General features: G+C 43.0%; 4 protein-coding genes across 5 annotated transcripts; 3 read left to right on the top strand and 1 right to left on the bottom strand.

Moving 5' to 3' along the window:
- The first annotated feature begins 436 nt into the window (after positions 1-436).
- Positions 437-2,786, top strand: LOC119120822 (ileal sodium/bile acid cotransporter-like). The gene is made up of 6 exons (XM_037248039.1): positions 437-848; positions 968-1,086; positions 1,968-2,056; positions 2,149-2,324; positions 2,465-2,622; positions 2,776-2,786. Exons 1-6 carry the CDS (start codon positions 451-453, stop codon positions 2,784-2,786), a joined length of 951 nt encoding a protein of 316 aa, XP_037103934.1. The 5' UTR covers positions 437-450.
- Positions 2,787-3,813: 1,027 nt separating this feature from the next.
- On the top strand, positions 3,814-8,375 carry e2f8 (E2F transcription factor 8). Of its 2 annotated transcripts, none has more exons than XM_037246539.1 (13): positions 3,814-4,041; positions 4,662-4,903; positions 4,984-5,137; positions 5,219-5,527; positions 5,599-5,760; positions 5,853-5,990; positions 6,117-6,287; positions 6,359-6,431; positions 6,541-7,024; positions 7,102-7,359; positions 7,433-7,565; positions 7,647-7,966; positions 8,044-8,375. In XM_037246539.1, exons 2-13 carry the CDS (start codon positions 4,733-4,735, stop codon positions 8,215-8,217), a joined length of 2,547 nt encoding a protein of 848 aa, XP_037102434.1. In that variant the 5' UTR covers positions 3,814-4,041; positions 4,662-4,732; the 3' UTR covers positions 8,218-8,375. The 2 variants fall into 2 exon arrangements, with proteins under 2 accessions (XP_037102434.1, XP_037102433.1); XM_037246538.1 differs by having other exon boundaries at positions 6,072-6,287.
- Positions 8,376-9,204: 829 nt separating this feature from the next.
- csrp3 (cysteine and glycine-rich protein 3 (cardiac LIM protein)) lies at positions 9,205-12,453 on the top strand. Its single transcript, XM_037246629.1, has 6 exons — positions 9,205-9,352; positions 9,919-10,030; positions 10,722-10,893; positions 11,744-11,873; positions 12,088-12,181; positions 12,254-12,453. Exons 2-6 carry the CDS (start codon positions 9,919-9,921, stop codon positions 12,325-12,327), a joined length of 582 nt encoding a protein of 193 aa, XP_037102524.1. The 5' UTR covers positions 9,205-9,352; the 3' UTR covers positions 12,328-12,453.
- A 144-nt stretch (positions 12,454-12,597) lies between these two features.
- Positions 12,598-17,425, bottom strand: zdhhc13 (zinc finger DHHC-type palmitoyltransferase 13). The gene is made up of 17 exons (XM_037246568.1): positions 17,319-17,425; positions 16,368-16,591; positions 15,869-15,991; positions 15,725-15,802; positions 15,470-15,614; positions 15,316-15,380; positions 14,930-15,092; positions 14,704-14,829; positions 14,500-14,633; positions 14,321-14,415; positions 14,075-14,199; positions 13,951-14,013; positions 13,779-13,872; positions 13,615-13,698; positions 13,331-13,488; positions 13,157-13,254; positions 12,598-13,092 (listed from the first exon to the last, which is right to left on the bottom strand). The coding sequence occupies exons 1-17, from the start codon at positions 17,340-17,342 to the stop codon at positions 12,954-12,956; spliced, it is 1,938 nt and encodes a 645-aa protein (XP_037102463.1). The 5' UTR covers positions 17,343-17,425; the 3' UTR covers positions 12,598-12,953.
- Between the last annotated feature and the right edge of the window lie 5,996 nt (positions 17,426-23,421).

The following is a 23,421-nucleotide window of genomic DNA, read 5'->3' as shown; positions in this document are numbered from 1 at the left end:
GTTTCTCCCTCAACGTCGAAGACGCTCCTTGGTTTCCATGGCGACACGACGCAGACAGGCTTTTAGCGCCGCGTAGCGGTCAAATGCACATATGTCAGGAGAATTTAAAATCCAAAAGTAGAAATCAGATTAGCTACTACAGTTCAAACAGGGACATGCCGGTCCATAAATTACTAAAATGCCAAAGAGCAGTAAAAAGAATGATGATGCAATCACATAATAAAAATACATCTTTTATGACCGTTTGCAGTGAACATTGACCTTATGATACATAACAATGACAAAGAGCAGTGCCCGTTAAATCGCCATTATCTTATTGGATAACGAAAACAACAATAAAACTTTCAGTCCATTCAAATCTAAGAATTGCAGGCTGACAAGTATTTAAATCCAGTCTCTCAAAGTTGACCAGCCAGAGATTTTTTTTTTTCCTGCCACTACATCCCCAAGATGTCTCTATTCACGGAAACCACTCCAGAACTTGCCGCCTGCCTCTCTGAGGCGACAATCTGCTCAGGTGACAACTGCCTTGTTCCAACAAATAACTTTCAGTCAACATTGAGTCTGGCGTTGAGCATTGTGGTCACCGTCATGCTGGCAATAATCATGTTCAGCATGGGCTGCGCCGTGGAGGCCCCAAAGTTTTGGGGGCACTTGAGGAGACCCTGGTGCATTGTTATCGGTTTCCTCTTTCAATTTGGCATCATGCCTTTCACTGCATTTGCTTTATCGGTTGCCTTCAATGTGCAACCAGTTGAGGCCATTGTCATCGTTATTCTGGGTTGCTGCCCTGGAGGCTCCTTTTCCAATATTGTCAGCCTTTTCCTGGATGGCGATATGGACTTAAGGTAAGAAGTGTCTGGCTCAAGTGAGTTGCTGCTATGTTGTATGAATCAAAGTAACTTATCCTATCATCTTTGACTATTGGGCCCAAAATCAATCACTATTTTATTTCCCTTCTCTTCAGTATCAGTATGACAACCTGCTCCACCATCTTGTCCTTGGGGATGATGCCACTATGTCTGCTTGTGTACACCTCCACCTGGACTAATTCAAGCAACATCCAAATCCCATACGATAGAATTGGTAAATATACAAAACACATTAAGTACTGGCAGCCAGATGTCTGAATCCTGTCAAAGCAATATCTTGTTTTACGCACTCGTCAGCCTCCTTTTTATTTATTTTATTTTTTTATTTTTATCAGCGGTCCCTAACCTTATTTGCACCACGGACCGGTTACATGTCAGACAATATTTTCACGGACCGGCCTTTATATAAATAAATAATAAATGTATATAAATACGATGAACTAAATGACCGGCCTTTATATAAATAAATAATACATTTATATAAATACGATGAAATAAAATGATACGACTGACATAAAACAAAATACAAAGCGCATAGATATAAAACTCACCATTTAGTATCTGCTCCGTAGCCTTGTTTTGGTCGCTGTAACCTGCAGAAAATTCCGCTTCACAAAAATAGGAAGCAGTTTCCAGAGCTTTTGTGGCGATCTCGGGATATTCCGCCTTGATTTTAATCTTTTTTTTTCTTGGAAGTTGTAGCCTCTTCATCTGTCTCCTCATTGCGTCTTTTCCTCTTTCCAAACATCTATTTGTCTTACTCATTTTTGCAAGCTTCGCGAGTTCGACTGAGGTAACATGTCATGTGACCGGGACGAGCGTCTTGACCTGAATTAACCTGTGTCAAGAGGGACAGATGCAAAGACGGATGTAATTGGGAGAGAACCCCCAAACTTTTTATATTTTTCAAAATAAATTCTTACTCATTTTTGCTAACTAATATATATATATATACGTATATAATTTTTTTTCCCTGTGCGGACCGGTACCGAATGACCCACGGACCGGTACCCGTCCGCGCCCCGGTGGTTGGGAACCGCTGCCCTCCATAAATTGAAATAATTTAAAAAAATGAATTTTGGGTTTCCTCCTCAGGTCTCACTGTTGCAGCCGTCCTTGTCCCAATCACTGGAGGAATATATATTAAACATAAGTGGCCCCACATGGCTCAAATGGTCCTAAAGGTGGGAATTTGGATTGTACCTATAAATAAACTTGACTTGACTTACCTGTCGACAAAGTGATAATTACTGTACATTGTGAATGATTTGTCCAGGTTGGGGCCGCCACAGGCTTTAGCTTCCTTGTCATCGTATCTGTGATTGGGGTAGTTCTTTACGAGCATTCTTGGCTCTTTAACCCTTCCCTTTGGATCATCGGGGCTATCTACCCCTTTATTGGTTTTGGGATGGGTTTCCTTCTGGCCCGCTTTGTGGGTCAACCATGGTACAGGTAAAGTTCATGATGTAAACACTTTCAAAATGTTAAGTACTAGTAGGCTACTGGCTTGGTCATAATTTTGCATCAGCACAAAAAGTGTGTTTTAGTTTTCCTCTGCTCATATGCAGTATCAGTTTGCGTTTGTTTTTTAGATGCCGGACAATTGGTGTGGAGACTGGCTTCCAAAACTCCCAGTTGTGCAACACCATAATCCAGCTGTCCTTCAGCCCCGCTGAACTGGAGATCATGTTTGCCTTTCCCATTCTCTATAGCATCTTTCAGCTGGTGTGGTCTTTCCTGATTGTTACAGGTAAGCTTCGAGGAGTGCCTCAACTGTTGGCTTTGATTTTACACTATTGAACATTGCATACCAGACAAAAAGATTCTTAAAAAAATTGGACTGCACAGAGCGTTTAACCACATTTTTTTTTCTTCGTCTATCACATTGTCTGTTTTGTTACAGGCAGAGGTTAAGAAGCAGTCGTTACGGCCAAATATGGCAATGAAAGAAAGTCTTATACTGTTCAAGACCAGTCACGGCTGTTCAAATGGTTAACTAGGAATTGGGAGAGACAAGTGCCCTTAGTTGTATCATAAAATAATAAAATACACAGAGAATATGTGAGGACACAAGGCTGTAGGTAGTGATCAAGGTTCATGACAATAAAAGTTGTATAAATGTAACATTTAACAGCAATTTCAATGATGATGTTGATCAATTCAGAGCTGTTGCATTTTTCTCCACAGGATACCAAGCCTATAAAAGGTCCCGTGGCCTTAGATCAATTAAAATAAATTGTGAATTTCCATCACTGGAGGATGGCTCTGTAAAAGAAGCAAAAAAGACACATTATGATGTGGACAACAGTGCCTTTGAATTGAACAAAGACGAAACGGCACTTTGACAAGAACAACACCCAGCTTTGAGCTTATGGCTCTGCTGACTTACCAAAATGGCCTCCACAAGCAGGCCGACACTGTTGACAGCTCCATAGTGTGAACACACAACACACTCTGCAGACTGGGCACTGTGTGCAACTGATTTACTGTATTTGAAATGTTTCAGACATATAGAATAATGTTGTTTTTTTAATGGAGAGACTATAAAAACTCATTAAAATTGTGAAAGTGGTGTGTGCACTCCCCCACATAGAAAAGTATATTTAAATGATGTTCCATTGAGAGCAGACTGTTTTATTTTGCTGAATTTCATACTTGGCCTCTTTTAATTTAGAAAAAGAGATCTACCAATCGTTTACAGGTCTTTGACTTGGTTGTTTCTCATATTTCACAATAAAGTGAATATCAGGCTTCCTTTTATTTATTTGACTGAAAATGCTGCTGATGGTTTTCTGTGCAATGTTGATTTTAATATAATGTGAAAAAGATTAAAAATTAAAACCCCGATTTTACAGCGTATGTCTGGTATCAGCTACGTTGTCCAGTATTCGTCTCGTGACCCACGCAGAGGAAGTGTCGCGGCTCGTCAGTGCGCATGCGCGAACCGGCAGCGCTAAACGTTCAGATTCAACTTTAGTCCACTGAGGAACTTCCCCAACTTGTTCGGCGGATTTGGGATCTGAAAGCCATTCGGTTTCTCCAAGCGCTTATATTTTACGTACATTTTCCCCTTAATGTACAAATACTCTTTGAAACATTTGGATATACCTCAGAAACAACGCGACTGAAGTATTCGATTACCATGATGGAAGCTTTATTGTAGAATTTGGTAAGTGTTGTCCTTGTTTTTGAGATGATGGAATTATTTTAAGTGTGTTTTACTTGTTACTGAAATAAGATGTGTTATAGTTGTTTCGTGGCGGGGGAATAAACCAACACGTCAGCGCGCGTTTGGAAACGACAGCTTGATCTGTCGTAACCCCAAGTTACAACCCTCTTCTACAACAAGTCATATTTTAAACGAAGCAGTCTTGACATTGTATCGAGCTCAATTTGGCGCAATATTGCGAACGTTTCTGCCTTTTTCCGCTCTCGACTCATTCCGCGCCAAGGATTTCAAAAAGTGTTTACCTGCGCGGGACAACCGGTTCACTTCCTGTTTGGCGCGTTCTCATTGGCTCGTTCGGAATAAAAGGGCGGGAGCTGCCCTTTGATTCGACGGATTGAACGTCACTAAGGGCCAACCACAAACTGATATTTAGTTTTTCATTCATATTTTTGAAACAATGTCGATTTGAGACATTTAATGTGAAAATATGATATACAGTATTTTTGTTACATATTTTATTCTGAAATCAGACAATTAGTAAGTTTCAAATGAGTTTACATCAATAGCAACAGTTATTCTGGTATTCAAATATGAAATTTTCTTTTCTTTTCTATTCCAAGGTGGATGATGGCGTAATAGCCCCTTTGCTTTTGGTAAATCCTTGAAAACAACGTGGGAACTACAATTTATCATGGCCCCGCTCACAACACCTAAAAAGGCAGGACAATCAGGGTCTGTTGATCCGTGGACACCAACTTCCAACTTGAAAATGCTCATCAGTGCTGCAAGTCCGGAGATTAGGAACCGAGAGAAGGAACTGTGTCCGCACCCTGAATTTCACAAAGCTCTTGATTCTTCACAGGTATAGAATATTATTAGATACAAATCCGACACTTGTGACAGACATCCATGCACTAACATTTTGTTATTATTCTTTTGTAGGGTGTTGAAAATGGAGATGAGTCTGAAAAATTGTTAAGCCGAAAAGAAAAGAGTCTGGGTTTGCTTTGCCATAAATTCCTGGACTGCTTTCCGGATTGGCCCGACCCAACCGCCAACAATGAAATCTACCTGGATGACGTGGCCACTGAACTCCGTATGTCAATCAAGTGAATGAGTAGACGCATGATTTGAAGTTGCCAGTTGCATCTTTCATGTTTTTTTTTTTCTGCCACAGATGTGGAGCGCCGTCGCATATATGACATCATGAACGTGCTGGAAAGCCTTCACATCGTGAGCCGTTCTGCAAAGAACCGCTACACGTGGCACGGTCGAACCAATCTGGCCCAGACCTTGGCCGTTCTCAAGCAGGTGGGCGGGGAGCAAAAGTACCGCCAGCAGATGCAGCAGATCAGACAGCGCTTCCTGGATAAAGAATTTGACGTCGATGGTGACGAGAAGGAAAACCAAGAGTCGATGCAATTGGAGAACGGTGAACAAAAAGAGCTCAATTTTGTGGAGCTACCTGGAGTGGAGTTCAAAGCAGGTAAGGTTGGACGACTATTATTTTAATTTAAAAATCCAACACGACTATAATTTATTTCTCTTTGTCCGCAGCTTCTGTTAATAGTCGTAAGGACAAATCTCTGAGAGTGATGAGCCAGAAGTTTGTCATGCTCTTCCTGGTTTCTAATCCTCCCGTGGTCAGTCTGGATGTGGCTGCCAAAATACTGATTGGAGAGGACCCCAAAGCAGATCAGGACAAGAACAAATTTAAGAGTGAGTGTAACTGAACTGTCCCTTCAATTGAAGAAAAAAAAAAAAAAGATCAGGTCATAAGTAGCCGGCATTTGTTTATGTTGTGTCTCTAGCTAAAGTGCGGCGACTTTATGACATTGCTAATGTGCTGCGGAGCCTGAAACTCATCGAAAAGGTCCACGTCACGGAAGAGCGAGGGAAGAAGCCGGCATTCCAATGGGTCGGCCCCAACGAACTCCCACAAGTGAACGGTATGAAGACATTCTGGTCTGCACCTCCTGTATGGGCGCAAGGTTACATACTTTCAAATGATTTTGCATTTTGTTCAACAGTTCTAGATGTGACAAGCACCCCCTCCATGTGTCCACCTAATAAAGCAAAGGGGCTGGGGTCCCGCCCCTCTGTGGAAAACTGTGCCAAAAACCTCTTTTCATCACCACCCGGGGCGAAACGAAGCTTCACCCGACACCCGTCTCTCGTGAAGCTGGCCAAGAGCATTCAAGATGACCGGCGCAAGATCAGCTCAGCTCCCAGCAGTCCTGCCAAAGGTGCTAAAAAAATTCTGTGGGGACAACAATGCTATTTTGATTTTAGTATTAACTTTTTTTTCTGCCCCAAGCTGACAGCGACTTTCCCAGCAAAATGGCCCAACTTGCTGCGATTTGCAAGATTAAGCTTGACCAGGAGTCAGCGTAAGTTTCCTTGCACACATTTGATAAATAGATTGAAATTAGAGCTCCTACCCTCGCTCCCTCATGTCATGTATTATTCACTTTGTATTTGCGCCGACTTCTCCTGCAGTACCAGAGGCAAGCATCCAAAGGCAGTTGCCGCCGAGACAATGACGACGTTTGCGAGGCTTCAGCCTAGCGTCTCCATCCCGGCGGAGCCGCCTCAGGCATCCCGCCTAACTCCAAACGAGAAGGCTGGCGGGAACCCAAACGTGCACGGCACCCCTCTGGCTTCCTGGCCTTCAGGCAGAGTCGCCTACATCCCGGCGCAGTGCTTCCCCGTCATTTTACCCCCGCAGTCGGGCGGCCGACCCTACGCTGTCTATATGCACCCGTCGTCTCTCAGGCCCAACAATCTGGCCAGACCGCAGCCGACCAGTTACGCCGTACGCTCCATGACCTTTGAGGAGAAGACTGGGCGCAGCTCCACTGCCAAGATCCAACCCGCTTCCAGGGCACCGGACGAGAGCCCCTCGTTGGTCAAACGGTTGCGTTCGGACTCGGCTGCGGAGAGCAGCCCTTCCAAAACCAGACGGACTGACTCCATACTCAAGGTAAGAAAAACACGCTTGCATGTGATTAAAAAAAAAAAATGGATAGGGTGCAATTAAAAAAAATGTGACTACTACAGGACACCTCCCCAAAGCCACTTCACGTCCCTCAAGCCCGTCTGAAGATTCTTCGCAGCTGTCAGCTGTCCAACCGGCCCTCCCCCCGCGCCCTCCACCTGGACCCAGAATTCATCAACACTCCCGGCAGTGACGTGATTGCGCAAACACTGGAGCAGAGCTTGGAGACCTTTCTGGACAGGGATGACAAGGCGGTGACTTCTGATTGCGAGACGGGTTTAACGCCCGTCAGAAGCACACCCGTGCAAATTAACACTGAGGTAAGTGAGACCACACGCACAAAACTTCCAAAACAATTGGATTGCAGATTATTGATTACTCCACCCGTATCAGACTTTAGTGCCAGCTGGATACCTGATCCCACTCACCCAGCAACCTGTTGTCACGTACAAGGAAAATCAGGGATCTGCAGCAGAAAACAACAAGCCATCTACTCCTGCTTATGTCTACCAAACACCTACTGCGGGTAAATAACTATTTCTGGTTATTTCTGGCTCGTTGACTGAAAAGCTGCGGTATAAAACTGACCGTATTCTACCTCAAACAGGATCCAGACCACCCCCAGTCCAGGAAGTGACTCCCACCAACTTCCGTCTTCACGGACCATCTACAACCACCTCTCCGCACCCGAACCAGCAGGTCCAACGTCTTCACAGCCCCAGTCCCGCCATCCTCAACTTCACCCTTCAGAACCTGGGTCTAATATCGGGCTCCAGCCCCGGGAACACCTTCGCTTCACCGCAGACCCCCGAGCGGTCCAACGCCGTGCTCAGCCCTCTGACTCTGCAGCAGCGAGGGATGGTTTTCATCAAGCCCGTGACGGTCCAGCAGTCCTCGCACCCGGTGGCTCTAATCAGCATTCAACAGGTACACACAGCTACCGATTGAGACCCAATTGAAAGCCAACCCAACATGAACATTGTGCCTTTTCTCCTTGCTTGTAGCCTTTAATGACTACCCCCAAAGGGACAGGACTCCCCCAGCCCAGTTTCTTCCACACACCGGTTCCCCTCTCCCCTTTGGCATCTGCAGTGGTCTCCCCCAGTGGACAGGCGGCCCCTAAAACTGCTTACATCCCTCAAAGAAAACTGGACGTCAACACTGAAGAAACACTCTGATGTCTGTACAATGTTTGTGCTTGGGTGGGGGTTTTATGCATTATTTTTTTCCTCCATGACTTTGTTTAGAATTTTGCAATGGTCTTGACTTCTGGGGAGTGCAAATGAGATTCAATACGTGGCAGCAGACATTTTTCCATTCTTTTGTTTTTCAGGCATGCTAATGTGTGATTGGTTTGATTATTTCTGAAATGATAAAGAGCAGACCATTCGTCTAACTCCCGCCTAAATCTGATGGTTATTTTTTTTTGTTTTGACTGAAAGTTTTAAAAACCACCCTGATTGATTCTTCGTCGCCAATGTTAAAAAAAGAGAGAAATGTTTGCACATAGTATGTACGTGTACAATTACCCTTTCACAATGGAAATAATGAGTATGTAAAAAATACTTCTGTTGAATTCTATATGGACTTAATCTGACATATTGATTACTTGCTTAATTTATACAAAAATTATTTCTGATATCCTGCTTCATAAAAATATGTCAAACATAAAAAACATTGTCTGAGATCATGTCGCTTGTTTGTGTCTTTGACATTTGTCCAAATTATCTTGTATAATGTTTCTTCAGATATTTCCCTAATTTAAAAAAACAAAAAAAAAACACATTGGGTTAATTGAATATTATAAATTGTCAAGAGGTTTGAATGGTACTTTTGTTTGATTTGCCATGTTATTGTCTGTTTAAGAGGGTGACCCTCACCTCCAGTCCAAAATCAGAAGTTCTCTCACTCACTAAATGATTTCTCTAGCATTCATATATGAGTCACTCTGAATATCCACTTTCTCACTTGGATGAATACATCTAAATTCATTCAACTCATCTGGTGTTAAAATAGCAGCGCGGCAAAACACGGTCATCAATTTCGCCCTAGTTTATTGTCCGTAGGTAATCCCTAAACCCGCATGCAGCTGTGAGTCTGGGCACCCGCGTCGCTCTGGAAATCGGTAACAAATGTTTGCGCGGCTGACGGTCAAGGCCTCACTCAGCCTGTGATGAAGGGTCAGAGGGCTTGGCTCAGTCACAAGTTATTTTAGGAGAATACTTTCATTGAGGCGTCACCACCGATAGATGGGACTTATTTAAGCCAGTCCAGTACGCGCAACGCCACACAAGCGCACGGACGAAAATCAAGGTAAGCTCTGACTTATTTTATATAACAATCACTTATTGTGATCGTTTTTTTTTTTGTGATCCTGGCTTCTGTCGAGCTTCTATTTAGAAACGCTCACATACCATAGCTGTGAGGTATTAGACATGGCAGACACTGAAAGGTATTCATTGGGAAAGACCTTTAAGAGACATTCCGGTCTTTTGTTCAAAATCAATTCTGCTCTAACTGAAGGTGACAAGGAAATAAAACTGGATGAGAGTTTATTGATTTTTTTTTCTCTGCCCGTTAAAAGTCAATGTCGATTTTCTGTAAACCTTCCATGGCATTTATTTATACATCATCATTTACTACTTAAGTATTCAGTTACATACTAATTGGATAAATACAAAAAAATTATAATTAATTTTTTTTTACAATTAATTAAAATAACCATCTGAATATTTCAATTCATCTCGACAAGTGTTGTGAAGCCATCCCATTTTTTTCCACCAACATTTTGTCCCATCGGTGTAGTTTACGTGTGCTTTAACAAAGTCCCACTTGGACCACATCCCCCCAAACAATCCAAAATATTTTTGTTCACTTAGATGCCAAACTGGGGAGGGGGTGCAAAGTGTGCAGCCTGCGAGAAGACAGTCTATCATGCAGAGGAGATCCAGTGCAATGCGAGGAGCTTCCATAAAACCTGCTTCATGTGCAGTAAGAACACTTTTGCCTTTCCTCTCATCATCCCAAAAAAGCAAATGTCATGATGCTGCCATGTTTGGAGGTCACATTACCATCTGCAGCTGTCCAGGCTTCCTATACTTGACCGTATTTGTTTATCTGCACAAGATTCGCTTGCAACCAAAGACTAGGTGATGACTAGTTTGTTCCACTGGGATGTCTGAAAGGCCTCCAAGATAAGCCCGTGCCTCTGCGCACTGGTGGTCTTTTCTCCCAGCTTCACCTCGCACTTTCATCTCTTGCTATGAATAGAAATGCAATATCTAACTATGCGTAATGGCTCTGCTGACTGATAAAACTTGCTAGCTGCTGGCTTTGTTTAACCGTCACTCCAGTTTGACAACGTGGCCAGACCCGGTCACAATGGTTTCATAATAGGCTCCAAATGGTACACAATATTATATATTTTTTCCCCAAATTTGAATTTGTCATCTTACTGCAATAATTTCCAGACACATATTAATTAGATCAAGAAGAACCACACCAGTATCAATATCAGATCGAAACTAGTTTCAGTTTTGTCAAACAGGCCACAACACCGGATTCATCATTACACAGTTTGGCATTGGCGATACTGGCCCTGTATTTACTTGGTATCGGGTCGATACCAGGAAAAAGCAGTATTGGAGACCATACTGTCAACCTTTCTGTTTGTTCTGCACAGTGACGTGCAGGAAAGGACTGGACAGCACCACCGTAGCCGCGCATGAGTCTGAGATCTACTGCAAATCTTGCTACGGCAAGAAATACGGGCCAAAAGGCTACGGATACGGCCAAGGGGCTGGAGCTCTCAGCTCAGATCCTGTTGGAGAACATGCCAACCAGCAGCCTGATGAGTATGATCAAAATACTAACATGCGAAAACGGACTTCTAAAGGAATGTAAACGAACATTTGGAGCAATACTACATTGTCCTAAAGGTTCGACACGTTTCCTCAATTTAGAAGTTTTATTTTGACTTTTTTTGCTTTGGGAAAAAAATCCGCGATGTAGTGAAGCCGCGATAAACAAAACGCGAAGTAGCGAGGGATCAGACACAATCAGTCACGTGACTCTCATTCACAAAACATGCTAAATTAATTGGTCCATTAATGCAGCGGTCCCCAACCTTTCTTTGCGCCACGGACCGGTAACATGTCAGACAATATTTTCACGGACCGGCCTTTATAGAAATAAATAAATTCATAATATATATATAAATACGATGGAATAAAATAATACGACTGGCATAAAAACAAATACAAAGCGCATACAAATAAAACTCACCATTAAATATCTGCGTAGCTTTGTTTTGGTCGCTGTAACCGCAGAAAATCCCGTTGGAAAGGGAAGCTGGGTTTTCAGCTTCGGCACGGGACCGGGACGAGCGTCTTGACTTGAATTCACCTGGGTCAAGAGGCATAGGTGCGCCGACGGATGTAATTGTTTTTATATTTTTCAAAATAAATTCATACTCATTTTTGCTAACTTTGCGGGCTCGACCGGGGAAACATGCCATGTGACCGGGACGAACGTCTTGACCTGAATTAATTGATCGTCGATAATATATAATATATATATATTTTTTCTGTGCGGCCCGGTACCAAATGATCCACGGACCGGTACCGGTCCGCGGCCCGGTGGTTGGAGACCGCTTTTTCAAATTAATGATTAATTTTTCAAGTGCCATTATTTCCTCTTTCCTAGCTCTAAACCACGACAAACATCCACAAACTCCACTTCTAACAAGTTTTCCCAGAAGTTTGGTAGCTCTGACCGCTGCCCTCGCTGCTCCAAAGCTGTCTACGCGGCAGAGAAGGTGATGGGAGCAGGAAAGGTAAGAAAAATAGGATAAGATACTTTCATAGCTCTCTGACTTTGTCCGCTCAACATTATCCGCTATTGTGTTTCACTCAATAAACTGATCAAATAATATCTATTGATTTTCATGACTTCTGACTGGGCCAAATTCAATGACTTATTACTGTTTGAGTTTTGGTGTAAAATTAAGATGTCATTACAATTTCTGAATAACTTGTCTTTTTTTGCAGCCTTGGCATAAAACGTGCTTCCGTTGTGCTATGTGTGGTAAAAGTCTGGAGTCGACCACAGTGACCGACAAGGACGGAGAGATCTACTGTAAAGGTACAATGATTCAAAACAAGCAGTAACATAAAGTGGATAATTTATTGTGCTATTTTCTATTTTTCTTCTCAGTTTGCTATGCCAAAAACTTTGGGCCAAAAGGATTTGGACTGGGCAACGCTGCCATGTTGGAGGAACGACAGTGAACACTGGATGTCAAGAAGGATGAACATGAACTAGCCTTAAACTAACATTGGAACACCAGAATAGTAATAAAAACACTGACTTTCTTCTGGTTTATGTTTGTAATAAAGGATATTTGTACCAAATCTATCAACTTTCTATCGTGCTTGTCCTCTTTGGGTTCTGGGTGAGCCGGAAATTATTCCAGTTGTCAAAAAGTCCAGATGGAAGTTTGTATACAATTTGGTTTAGCATGTGAAAAGAGAAAGACAATCTCAGAGCCCACACCTGACTAAGAACAAGTTGTTTTTATTGAAATAACATAGTGGTCTTTTATTATGAAACTCATGCCATTTATACAAAACACACTTAGCACGTAGAAATATCTTTACTCTCCATTTTTAAAAAAACAAGCGTGAGAAACTTAAAATGGCAATAAAAATTGTACATTTCTACAATATATTTGCAAGTGATGTGTTTGACTTCCACAGGTCAAAAAGGCAGCAACAGGCCTATACAAAAAGAAAAGAAAATCCACTGGAGTGATTTCCCTTTATAATGAGCCTTTGGATGAATTAAAAAAATAAATAATGACCCTGTGCTTTTTTTTTTTTGGTCCGAAGCGGTGGCTTAAGGTCTCTCCTGAGATTTACACCATGTCCATGTGTTTGTACAAACGTTGGTCGCGGCCTGGCGGGAACTGCTGCGTCCAGTCGATGATGGCCGGTTTGAAGAGGCCGCAGCAGCGCAGCTTGAAGAAGGACGCCAGGTTCCTCAAGACACCCAAACTATGGAGAGATGGATTCATTGGACACAAATCTAGACCAGAATGGGGCCAAACTAAAAACTCACTTGTATGGATTTTGGGACAGGGACAAGGGTTGTCTGTGTTTTCTTGCGTGTATACTCAGACTCATTCTCTCGGCAGTGGTCAGTCCGAGGAAAGCGATCTAAGAAAAAAAACCATCCGTTCATTGAGATGGATGGATGGATTTTGGTGACAACACTTCAGCACGGTAACCTCACCTGGTAGAGCTGCAGGAGTAGGATGAAGCTGGACCAGCAGGTGTGGTATAAGGCCAAGAAAAAGATGCACAGCAACCACGGAGAGCAGTCGACAACGGCCAAGACCACCGCCAGCGGACCGTGCCCCTCGTGCTGCGGCATGCAATGTTTCGACCAGTCTGGAAACGCAAGAACTCATTTGTGATCTGTTTTAAACAACCCGAGGTGGCTCTGTCTAATAGGAAAGTAGTAAATGGGTGCTACGGAAGCATGCCCGGGAGCGACTGAGCGGCGCATTGACTCACACACGAGGCAACCGTAGAACATCCAGACGCCCATGAGCAAAAGGCAGATCAGAAAGAGGATAAAGTAAAGATGATTCCTGGCTCCTGCCAGCAAAAAAAGCAAAAGCTTTCAGTCAAATGGAATTGAAATTCGTCGGGAACCTTCCCCCTTGACGCCGTTGTACCGATGCAAGAGTTGGTCCACACGGAGTGATGGTCCTGCTTGGCGACACACGCGTCACATATCTGGCAGTGGCTGGCTCGAACCGGTTTCTTAAGCTGAGAGAGATTCAAAGCGTCAACGGTTGCACGGCGGCTTCTGTGATCGAGCTCGAGCAGTTTTGCTGGAAATCTCACCATGCAGGAAGTGCAGAATATGCTCGGGTCCAGACAGCCGGCCTCAGCCAACACCAAGACATTCTGGAGAGGCAAAAAAACATTAGTGACAACAGCCTCATCATCCCCCAAAAAATAAACTGACCATTTTCTTCTCCTCCTCAGTTGCCTTTACAAATCCAGGGTCAGTCTTGCAGGCACGCAGGTAGTAGTAGAGCAGAGCGGTGGCGGTGAGCGTGAAAAGAACCTGCACCGTGGCGCTGTGGCCATGTGGGGGCGCAGACGTTAAGAAACAAGAGCCTACTGGCTGGGATAGCTCTGAATTCAAATAAAATTCAAAGCTGACTCTGGACAACATAGTCCTACATTCTACGGCACGTGCAAAGGATATCCGGTAGGAACCAGAGGCACCAAGTGACGAGCATCCAGAAGATGGAGGCCATGAGAGTTGGTACAAGCGACTGAAACATGGCACTGGGGAGATTCCTGTTGAGGCACAAAGATTCAGGTCGTGGTCATATTTTCACGTACATCCTGCAAAATATCTTACAAGAGCAAATAGATCCGAACCTCGAGGCCAAACTGACGGCACCAACCACGCATGCCAGCAGGATCCCTTTGAGCAACCAGGAGTCGGAATTCATATCCAAGATGGCAGCCAAACAGCCAAAAATGGCGGTGGAGAGCATAAAATGAAGAAACAGCTAGAAGGGAGGAGAAAAACCAAAAATGACATTAGGTCTGCGAAAGTAGAACGTAGTGATGTTTGCCTACTTTGTATTTGGTGACAATTCGTAAACAGCGCGAGTTGGCTCGGCTCCTCTCCTGTTGGACTTGGTTGAGCATGAAGATGAGGAGGGGGCTGTGCACCTGGTGGGCCAACTCCAGCGGTGTGTGTCCCTGTGAGAGGTACGACAAAACAAAAAAAACATGAAACGTACACTGGGAAAGAAGGATTCGACATATTTGTGGCACTCGGGTGTTTTTGAGTGAGGCTCACGTTAATGTTTTCCAAATCCAAGCTGGCTCCAGCCTCGAGCAGCATGCACGCGGCGTCCACGTTGCCCGCCAGAACGGCACAGTGAAGCGGAGTGTTCCTGTTCACTTTGTCCACGGCGCTCACCGAAGCGTTGTTTTTGATTAAAAAGTTTGTGGGCTCAGGCCTGCGACGCAAAGACAATTTATTTTCCAATTTCTTGATAACAGCCACGTTACATTAGCAGACAATAAAATCATCTAGAAGTGGTGGACAAAAGTATTTGGACACCCGGATATCATCGATCAATATTTTTTCATGTTTCTCTTGATTCAGTTCAGGATTTCTTGTGTCACTATACTTTTTAGAAACCATTTGAATGAATCTAAAAGTCTTCAATTGAAGCGTACCCGATAATCTTCTGGGCTGCTAGCATGAGCGGCGTCTGCCCGTTGCAGTCAGGGCTGTCAACTTCCTGGAAGGCAAAAAAAAATCAAAAAATATTAAGACAAAAAAAAGAGCATAGTAGAGTAAAATATAATATAAAGGTGTTTTGGCGCTGACCTGCCCCTTAGCCATAAGATAAGCGGCTATGGCCATGTGCTGGAAGAGGATGGCGAGATGAAGAGCACGATAACCTTCACCGTCTGCGATGGAGGGATCTGCTCCGTACCTTATCAGCTGAATGACCATGGGCAGGTGGCCCTGTCTGCTCACAGAAACACAAAATCTTATTGAAGACAGATGGACCGAGAGGCTACTATTAGCATATGTCTACGACCCATTGATAAAAGATATTCAAAAGGTGTCGGTCGCCACCTTATGGCCCATTGAAGAGGAGTCGAGTTCAGGTCTCCTCCAAGCTGGTCAACTATTGCTCCTTTAGAAATGTAATACCTAGAAAAAACATGGTTTTAATTTACATCCCACATTTATTTGAATATTGTTTGCACATGTTTGTACTTGACTAGCTCCGAGCGATTGTTGATGGCCGCCCAGTGCAACAGCGACACGTTGTCCTTGTCCAGCTGCCTGACGTCATACCCGGCCTCCACCAGCTCCTTACAGCGATCCAAGATGCCAAACCTGCACGGAGTTCGTAGGGACACATCAACGACGTGCCAAAAAGGAGAGTGCTCGAAAATGTAAACATTGCATTTTTTTTGTTTTTGGAGTATATACTTTTGAGTCTTTCTTCAAACCTAGCTTCAGTGCAATATTTACGATGTACAGTCCCATTTACAAACCTGACAGTCAAATATTACAAATATGAATAGCTCTCACGTCAGTGAGAAAAGGGAGTGGCCATTTGGATAAGCACGCAGGTATGACTCAGCAGAGAATTTTTCTCATACTTCCTGATTCCCACACGAGGCGCCGCTTTGTTTGAGTGCAAGTGGTGACTATTTAAAAAAAAGAAATGCTCACGATGTCTTCATCGACTGCATGCCAAAAATCTTACTGTGATGCCTTCACTATGTCCCAGCTGCTGCTGTCATCCAGGTGCGACCGTTTCTTCGACTGTAGACTCAGGTCCAACGCTTCATCCACGTGGTTGCCAAACTGTCCGTGAAAAGCCGGCACGAACGGGAGCCCCATGGCTCCAAACGCTGCCGCTCTGGGCCCGTGACTGTGAGAATGACCTGAGTGTCCATCCTGACAGCTGTCATGTGCATGACTGTGCATCTGCAACAATCCAAACAGAAAAGGAATGTCCAAACTGTGATGTAATCCGCTTCATTGCAATAACAGACGGAAGACGTTATTTCAAAACCACTTTTGGGGTAGCTGTTGGAACTTGATGCCCTGAACTTGCACATGACTTCTAGGTGGGCAAAGTGAACCTTTGCATCTGCAATATTTATTGCATTCATTTATCTTTTTTTAATGACTGGATATTTTAATTAGGGTACATAATAGACAATTATGCGGACAAGCGTGTTTTGAAAGAAATAACATTACTCCTGTGTTGCTGAAAGTCATCAGATCATCATGAGGCTTAAGACACTTGCAGGAATCAAGGAAACATTATCAGATCGATAAATATGAGGAAGACGTCTCCTGTACTGATTGCACGCCTGCACTGTCAGTCCCCTCTAATACTTCAAACCAAGCCCGTTTGTAGAAATCCTGCTGACAACACAAGCAATGGTGCACACAAAGGAAGAAATGTCAAGTAACTAGCGTGCACAGTGTGTACTGTAAAGCTACTAGCATGAGGCTAGCGACCTGCAGCTAACATTCTGACAGTGAGTGGAGAGAAGGACAGGTTATTCCGCCTTCAAGGAACTTGCAGACAGACGACTTCGACAATGCTAGCAGGCTGACAAATAAATTAAAACGTGACAAAAGAGTGTCTTTGCAAAGCCAGCCAAATGTAATAGATATTTATTATGTTAAAATACAGACTTACATGACCACCTTTGCTCCAGTCCATTTTGTTGTGAAGGAAATCAGGGAAAGTTGCTGCTCATGGAAAGGCCAGAGTCAACATTTCACTTCCGCTACGTGCCTTTCAGAATAAAACAAATATTTTCGAATACGGACCGTGACAAATATAATTGAAAATCTAATTCTGTAAAAAAATTAATGTGTCCTACATTTGTCTTGGCGGTTTTTTATATCACAGCCATAATTTATATTTTTGTGCATTTTTACCACTGTTATTTGATTGTGTTGTGTATCAATTTACAAATAGTGACGAAAAAAAAAACACTAATTCGAAATTTACTGAGGTACATAACTGGATAACAATAGAGCAAAAAGACGCCTACACAACACAAAGTGTCACAGTCATTCTTAAATTAAGAAAATACAAACTAATTTGATGGTCACCCTTTAACAACAAAATATCCCGTCGCGCAGTTATCATGTATCAGATACTGCGTAATGATAATAAAAAAAATACCCTTAATAATACACGGTTATTTTGAAGTTTTTAATTGACCATGTAACATAGCCTTTGATTCAATAAGTTCCTACAAGTCCACTTGAAAAGCAGCAGATGGCGCCATAGTTCAATAAATTGAGACAATTTATTCCATCGAGCATCGAGACGCGTATCGAATCGTCTTTTCTTGCAGGGTTTGCCACCCCTACACATTTCATATGTCCCATAAGAGCAATCTTCCCTAAAATGCCATCAAATGAATTTTCTCTCATAATAATGCACGCGCGCACACGCACGAGCACACGCGGATAAGCAGCCAGAGGCTTTAGAAAATAGAGGAAGCAGGGTCATCCAGCAAAAACATGTAAGGGGATATTGGACAATGGAGAGAACCTCCCAGCTGTGTGATCATGCTCACGAAGCCTCATTCATGTTTTAGCCCATTTGTGCAGCTCTTGAAAAACATGATTGTTTTCAGTCTATTTCAAAACAACTTTCCTGCATAAAAAAAAATACTACTTGATAAAAGTCACCAGCAACATCTTGGTGACGGAATTTTGAAAAATGAATTATTAAGGAAAGTGGATTACCAGTCAAAACAAAGATTTAAAAGAGGCAACACTGAAAAAAAATCTATGAGCAGAAAAAAACATACACACAAGTTAGTGATTACAATATTGTAAAGAGAGCTATGACATTAAAAGAAAATCCTCATTTATTTTGAGGCACAGCTAATCATTTTTTTCAGATTGGATTTATTTAACTGAACCCGACAGCTGACTGTTTGATCGTAATGAGAATTGGGGAAAGGGGGGTCCAGTAATATGCACTCTTCACAGAACACTTAACTCAGACTCTCTTGAGATATAAACACTGGAAAGTGAGAAGACCAGAGCTGATGCAAGTTAATTATCATAAAAAGGTGAGTGTGTATGTGCGTTGGATGCTGCACAGCTGTCAGCCATTGGAAACTCTTCAATCACCATAGAAAGGAATAAAAAATAAAAAAAATTCCAAGGCTTGTGAGTCTGTTTTCTCTTTGTTATTGAGATTTTTATAAACACTTCAAATCCACATTTTTACACTCCACAAATTCTGTTCAAATTCAGTTTGAGGTTTATTCAAGTAAGGCGCATAATCAAAACTTCCAATATGAACATACAAAAAAGCCATTGCATGGTAACACTAATCGAGAACTGGTGGGGTCATCAAGTGGAATGAGTCTGTTTTTACAGACAGTTACAGACGCTTGTAGAAGTAAATCTGTGTGAATATGAGCTGTTCCGCTTGGGTGGAACTGAGGACCTGCAAGGCCAGAGCTGATGAATGGCGCTAGATAAAGGCAGCGAAATTATGTCCTGGGCAAAGACAGATTGTCGGTCAGAGTTCAGGGAGGACAAGAGCTTCATCTTCGGGGTTCAGGGACAGCACCAAATTACAAGATAGGATTATTTTGTGCCTTCACACGATGGTCGGAGAGAGACGATCGGTGGGGAGACATTACGCTGCGAGCCTCGGCTGCTGCAGTGAAATCAGTTGAGCTTGGACAAAAAAGGAATGAAAAGGAGGAATCCAATTTTACACACTCTTGCCTGCGTGCTCCTAATATTGCCGCAATATGGGATAACATGATATAGTAGAGCGGAACTTCCAAATTGCCTCAAAAAAGGACACCACTCGGTTGTTCAGAGGCCTCAACAGTGATGTCGCACGAGTCATCAATTCAATTCAAATCAGGGTTAATTTCAGAGCTGTGTGTTATTTTTGCGTCTAAACTTTATTTACTTTATCTCATCACTCAGTAAGTGCTACAGTGAAAACTTTATTTGGAATAAACTGGTTTTTGTGTGTTTTTTTAGGACACAAGTGCATGGAAGCAGGGAGGCAAGACTGAACTAGAGTCATCGAAAAAAATCCCCCAAAAAACAAAACCAGTTTATCTCAAAATACCCCAACAAAAAAACACACAAAAAAATCAATGCTGAATCATCAAAAAGTCAAAAACCAAAACCAGTTTATCTATATATAAAAAAAAACAAAAAATCAATGTTGAATCATCAAGATATTCCAAGATGCAAAATAACAAATCAACACTGAGACTACAATTTTCCACCTTGAGATACTTTCAAGGATTTTTACAAAGTTCCTGCGTGTAAGCACTGACGGTGGAAGATGCTTGATCGGCCATCTTTGAACCTCGCTGCAAGGCTGTTGTTTGCTAAATGTAATATTTCGCTAATTTGCATTCGAAAGACATTGAGTTTGAAAAGTTGACGCTCACGTCCATAAATTTTGTACTGGCCTTCACACCAGATATGGAACTGGTCCTTCCTTCCTCCAAAACCTTGGCCAAGCCTTCCATATACTGGTTTAAATGTTCTCCCCTTTAACCTCTGGGCATTTAGCTGTCCCATTACTCAACGGACCTCAGCCATTCGGGTCACGTCTCATCCTTGTTCTGTCAAAATGAATGCTTAAAAATGTTCCGACTTCTCCATCATCACGTTTAGCAAAACATTCCAAGCATGTGAAATTCAGCCAGCAGATCAGCCGCCCGCAAATGGAAAATTGATTAGTTCTGGACTTGTGATTTCTCCAGCGACTATGAAAGATGGTAAAATGGTGGCTTCATTGCAAATTCTTTGAGAATATCAACTTTTCACATTTGAGTAATCACTCAAAACAGAGTTGGAAGACTGAACAGGTTTCTTGGAATTTGCGACATTTTCTCTGAAAGCAGCCAAGATCGTTTTGATCATACTTGACCCACGACGTGTGTCTTTGTGAGTTCGTTTTAATTTGCGTGAGACATTCCACAGAGGTTAGGTGCTCTTCTCTCAGTCTTCCAGAGAACCACCTCCCTGTCCAGCAGTGCCAGGGTGGTGCAGAGCTGGGCGGAAGGGTGGTGGGAGTTGCTCGGGGAGGGGTCAGGGTTGGCGAGGGATGGACAACCCAACAACAAAGGGCCGTTGGGGTGATAATCCCACCTAATGCCCCCTGTCTGCACCATGTCTGCAGTGGCAGATTGAGTGCACTCATGCAAAAGGTTACTTGGGTGATCAAGTGCTCTTGTCGAGGGGGAGGGAAGGCGTAAGGGGGACGTCACAGGCCACATGTCTTCAGTGGCCTCAACGGGCCGTTGTCCGCCCAGATCAGCAGAGGCGGTGATGTTCTGCGGCAGCTGATTCAGCAGAGGCAGGCGGGGTGGCTCATGCATTATGCAAGAGGTCTCGTCATAGACTGCCGCCCGCATACAAGTCGGGGGTGAGACGGGGGTGTCCGGAATGACATCGAAATTATTTACCACCTTTAGATACGTTGACGTAATACTCACCGAGGTACTTTCCGACTTGAAATCGCTGTAATACCTATGCCAGGCCAGTAGTTGGCAGTGTTTGACAGCAACGTGATATTAACATAACCTCGGCTAAATCTTGAAAAACACTGATTCTGGTTTGTCTATTTTCTTGGTTGTATAAGTGTGGGATTGTCTGCTTCACAATGCTGCTGAGGTTCTGAAATATATTTTTGGGAGGCTCATAAATTTAAAATCAGGCCAATTTAACGCCAACCTCAACGCATATCACTGGACCGGCTAAAATCAGTCAAGGTTGTACTGCAGTCTCTCGCCCAAACTCACGCATCGGTCTAATGAAGAGAAGTCCTTCAGAAAATGGATGGATGCCTTGATGAATAGATAGCAATAGGTAAATTTACTGTCATTCATGTACTTCCTGCCTTTGCACATGAAGGGAACCCGAGTAGCTGTAGTCATGCAGTAGGTCTTCAACTAATTTCGCTTTCACTAAGTTTTATGATAAAGATACAATACAAGTCCTCCAAATGACTAATTAAAATCTAATTGCGTGATTTTGCCACAAGGTCACCACAGTCTGTCAATAAAAACTTAAGCAGCCCTGCTCACCCTCAGGAAAGCAACAAATTCTAATAGCTCATAAAGAAACTGAAGAGGAGCTTTGACGGCAACATTCTGTTAAGAACACACACAAAATCCTTCATTTGGAAGTTTTGGGCTCATTAACACCACGAGCAAAATAAAATTCTTTTCAGCACACTGAACTTTAGTGAGCTGAGTTCGAGGATAATGTGAAGATGTTCTTCAAGTGCAATTAACAGGATAAGCACAAGCATTTACTTGATTGGTTGAATTGGAGAGTTGTGTTTAATTTCACAAAGGGAGACCTTCATTTTATGAGAAAGATGAGGCATGAGATGCGACAAAACAAATCCATCCTTCTTAACTTACAGTTTAGAACTGGAGCATAAAGTATCGCAAAGTCAAGTAAAGATGTCCGTCAAGTTAGCTAAATTTGAAATGATAAGGTTGCCCCCGGCAGTAGTTCGTCCACAATCATAGTTTGAGTCTCAGAAATGTGGACCTAGCATGAGTATGACGTAATGTTAATCACACCGAATATATGTACATGGACAAAATGTGAACCGAACCTAAACCAAGATACATTTTGGATAAGTAAGATAGGGCCAAGAGGGTGATTAAAGCTTGCTATCTAGCTATTTAGCTAGCTAGCTAGCAAACCTAAGCCAAGATACATTTTGGATAAGTAAGGTAGGGCCAAGAAGGTGATTATAGCTTGCTATCTAGCTATTTAGCGAGCTAGCTAGCAAACCTAAGCCAAGATACATTTTGAACATCTTGGATAAGGAAGTTGGGCTAGCTAGCTAACCGTACGAGTCCATCAGGCAGCATTCTGCGGCTCTTGATGTGCGATCGAAGGTGCTTGAACTGAATGTGTTTGTGGCTGTCGCACCTCTGACAAAGGGAGCCATACATAACACAGAGTAATCGAGGAGGACAAGCCAATCAATAGCCAGAGAGGCCGTTTGACCCACGCTTTAAAATGACAAATCTCCTGCCTTGCATCACGGAGATTGTCTCTCTCCTTTGCCAACGGGGAGAGCCGGCCGGCCAAAACAACGAGAAGAGACAGGAGCTCTGTCAGCAGACCAAAGTTGTATTTCTCGATATTCATACATGGCGTGTAAAAACTTTTGTGAATTTGAGTCAGGTGAAGACAGACAGATTCTGAGCTTGGCGGACATGTGGGTCATCGTATTTTATCTTATTTTATTCCATCGTCATCTCTGTTATCATGCACTTGTGCTATTTGTCTTCAAGTGGCCTGTCCTGTAGATTACTCTGGCCTCTGTCAGGCTGCAACCTCGCACTCACTGCTTGATGGACAACCAACTCGACGGCGAATGGAGAAAGAAGAGAATGGGTCCTTTTTTTTAGTTTTCTGATTCTGCGACATTTTCATGACGATTGAGTAATTCTGGTGAGGATCCCAGAGGTAACTCATGGCGTTTCATCTTTGCTTGGCCGTTTCTAATTTGAATCTAATGTGTAACCACTGAGGCCAAGAAGCTCATGCTATGACGTACATTCTCAACTCTTGCTTGTCAGCGGGTCTCGTTGTGACTGTGTAGAAAGGTTCTCTGCGGTTTTACTTCAGAGAACTGACCCATACTGAGGTGAAGAGAGCCCAGTAGAAGAAGTGCGCACAATGTGCAATGGAAAATAGTGATGACTCACTAATTGGCAATTTCAAGCTACCGCCACGCTTTATAGTTAGCTTTTCTGCTT

The sequence above is a fragment of the Syngnathus acus genome, chromosome 3 (genome assembly GCF_901709675.1).
Source record: "Syngnathus acus chromosome 3, fSynAcu1.2, whole genome shotgun sequence".
Lineage (NCBI taxonomy): Eukaryota > Metazoa > Chordata > Actinopteri > Syngnathiformes > Syngnathidae > Syngnathus > Syngnathus acus.
Note: the sequence above shows the minus strand (reverse complement) of the source record. Positions and strands in the feature narration are given on the sequence as shown.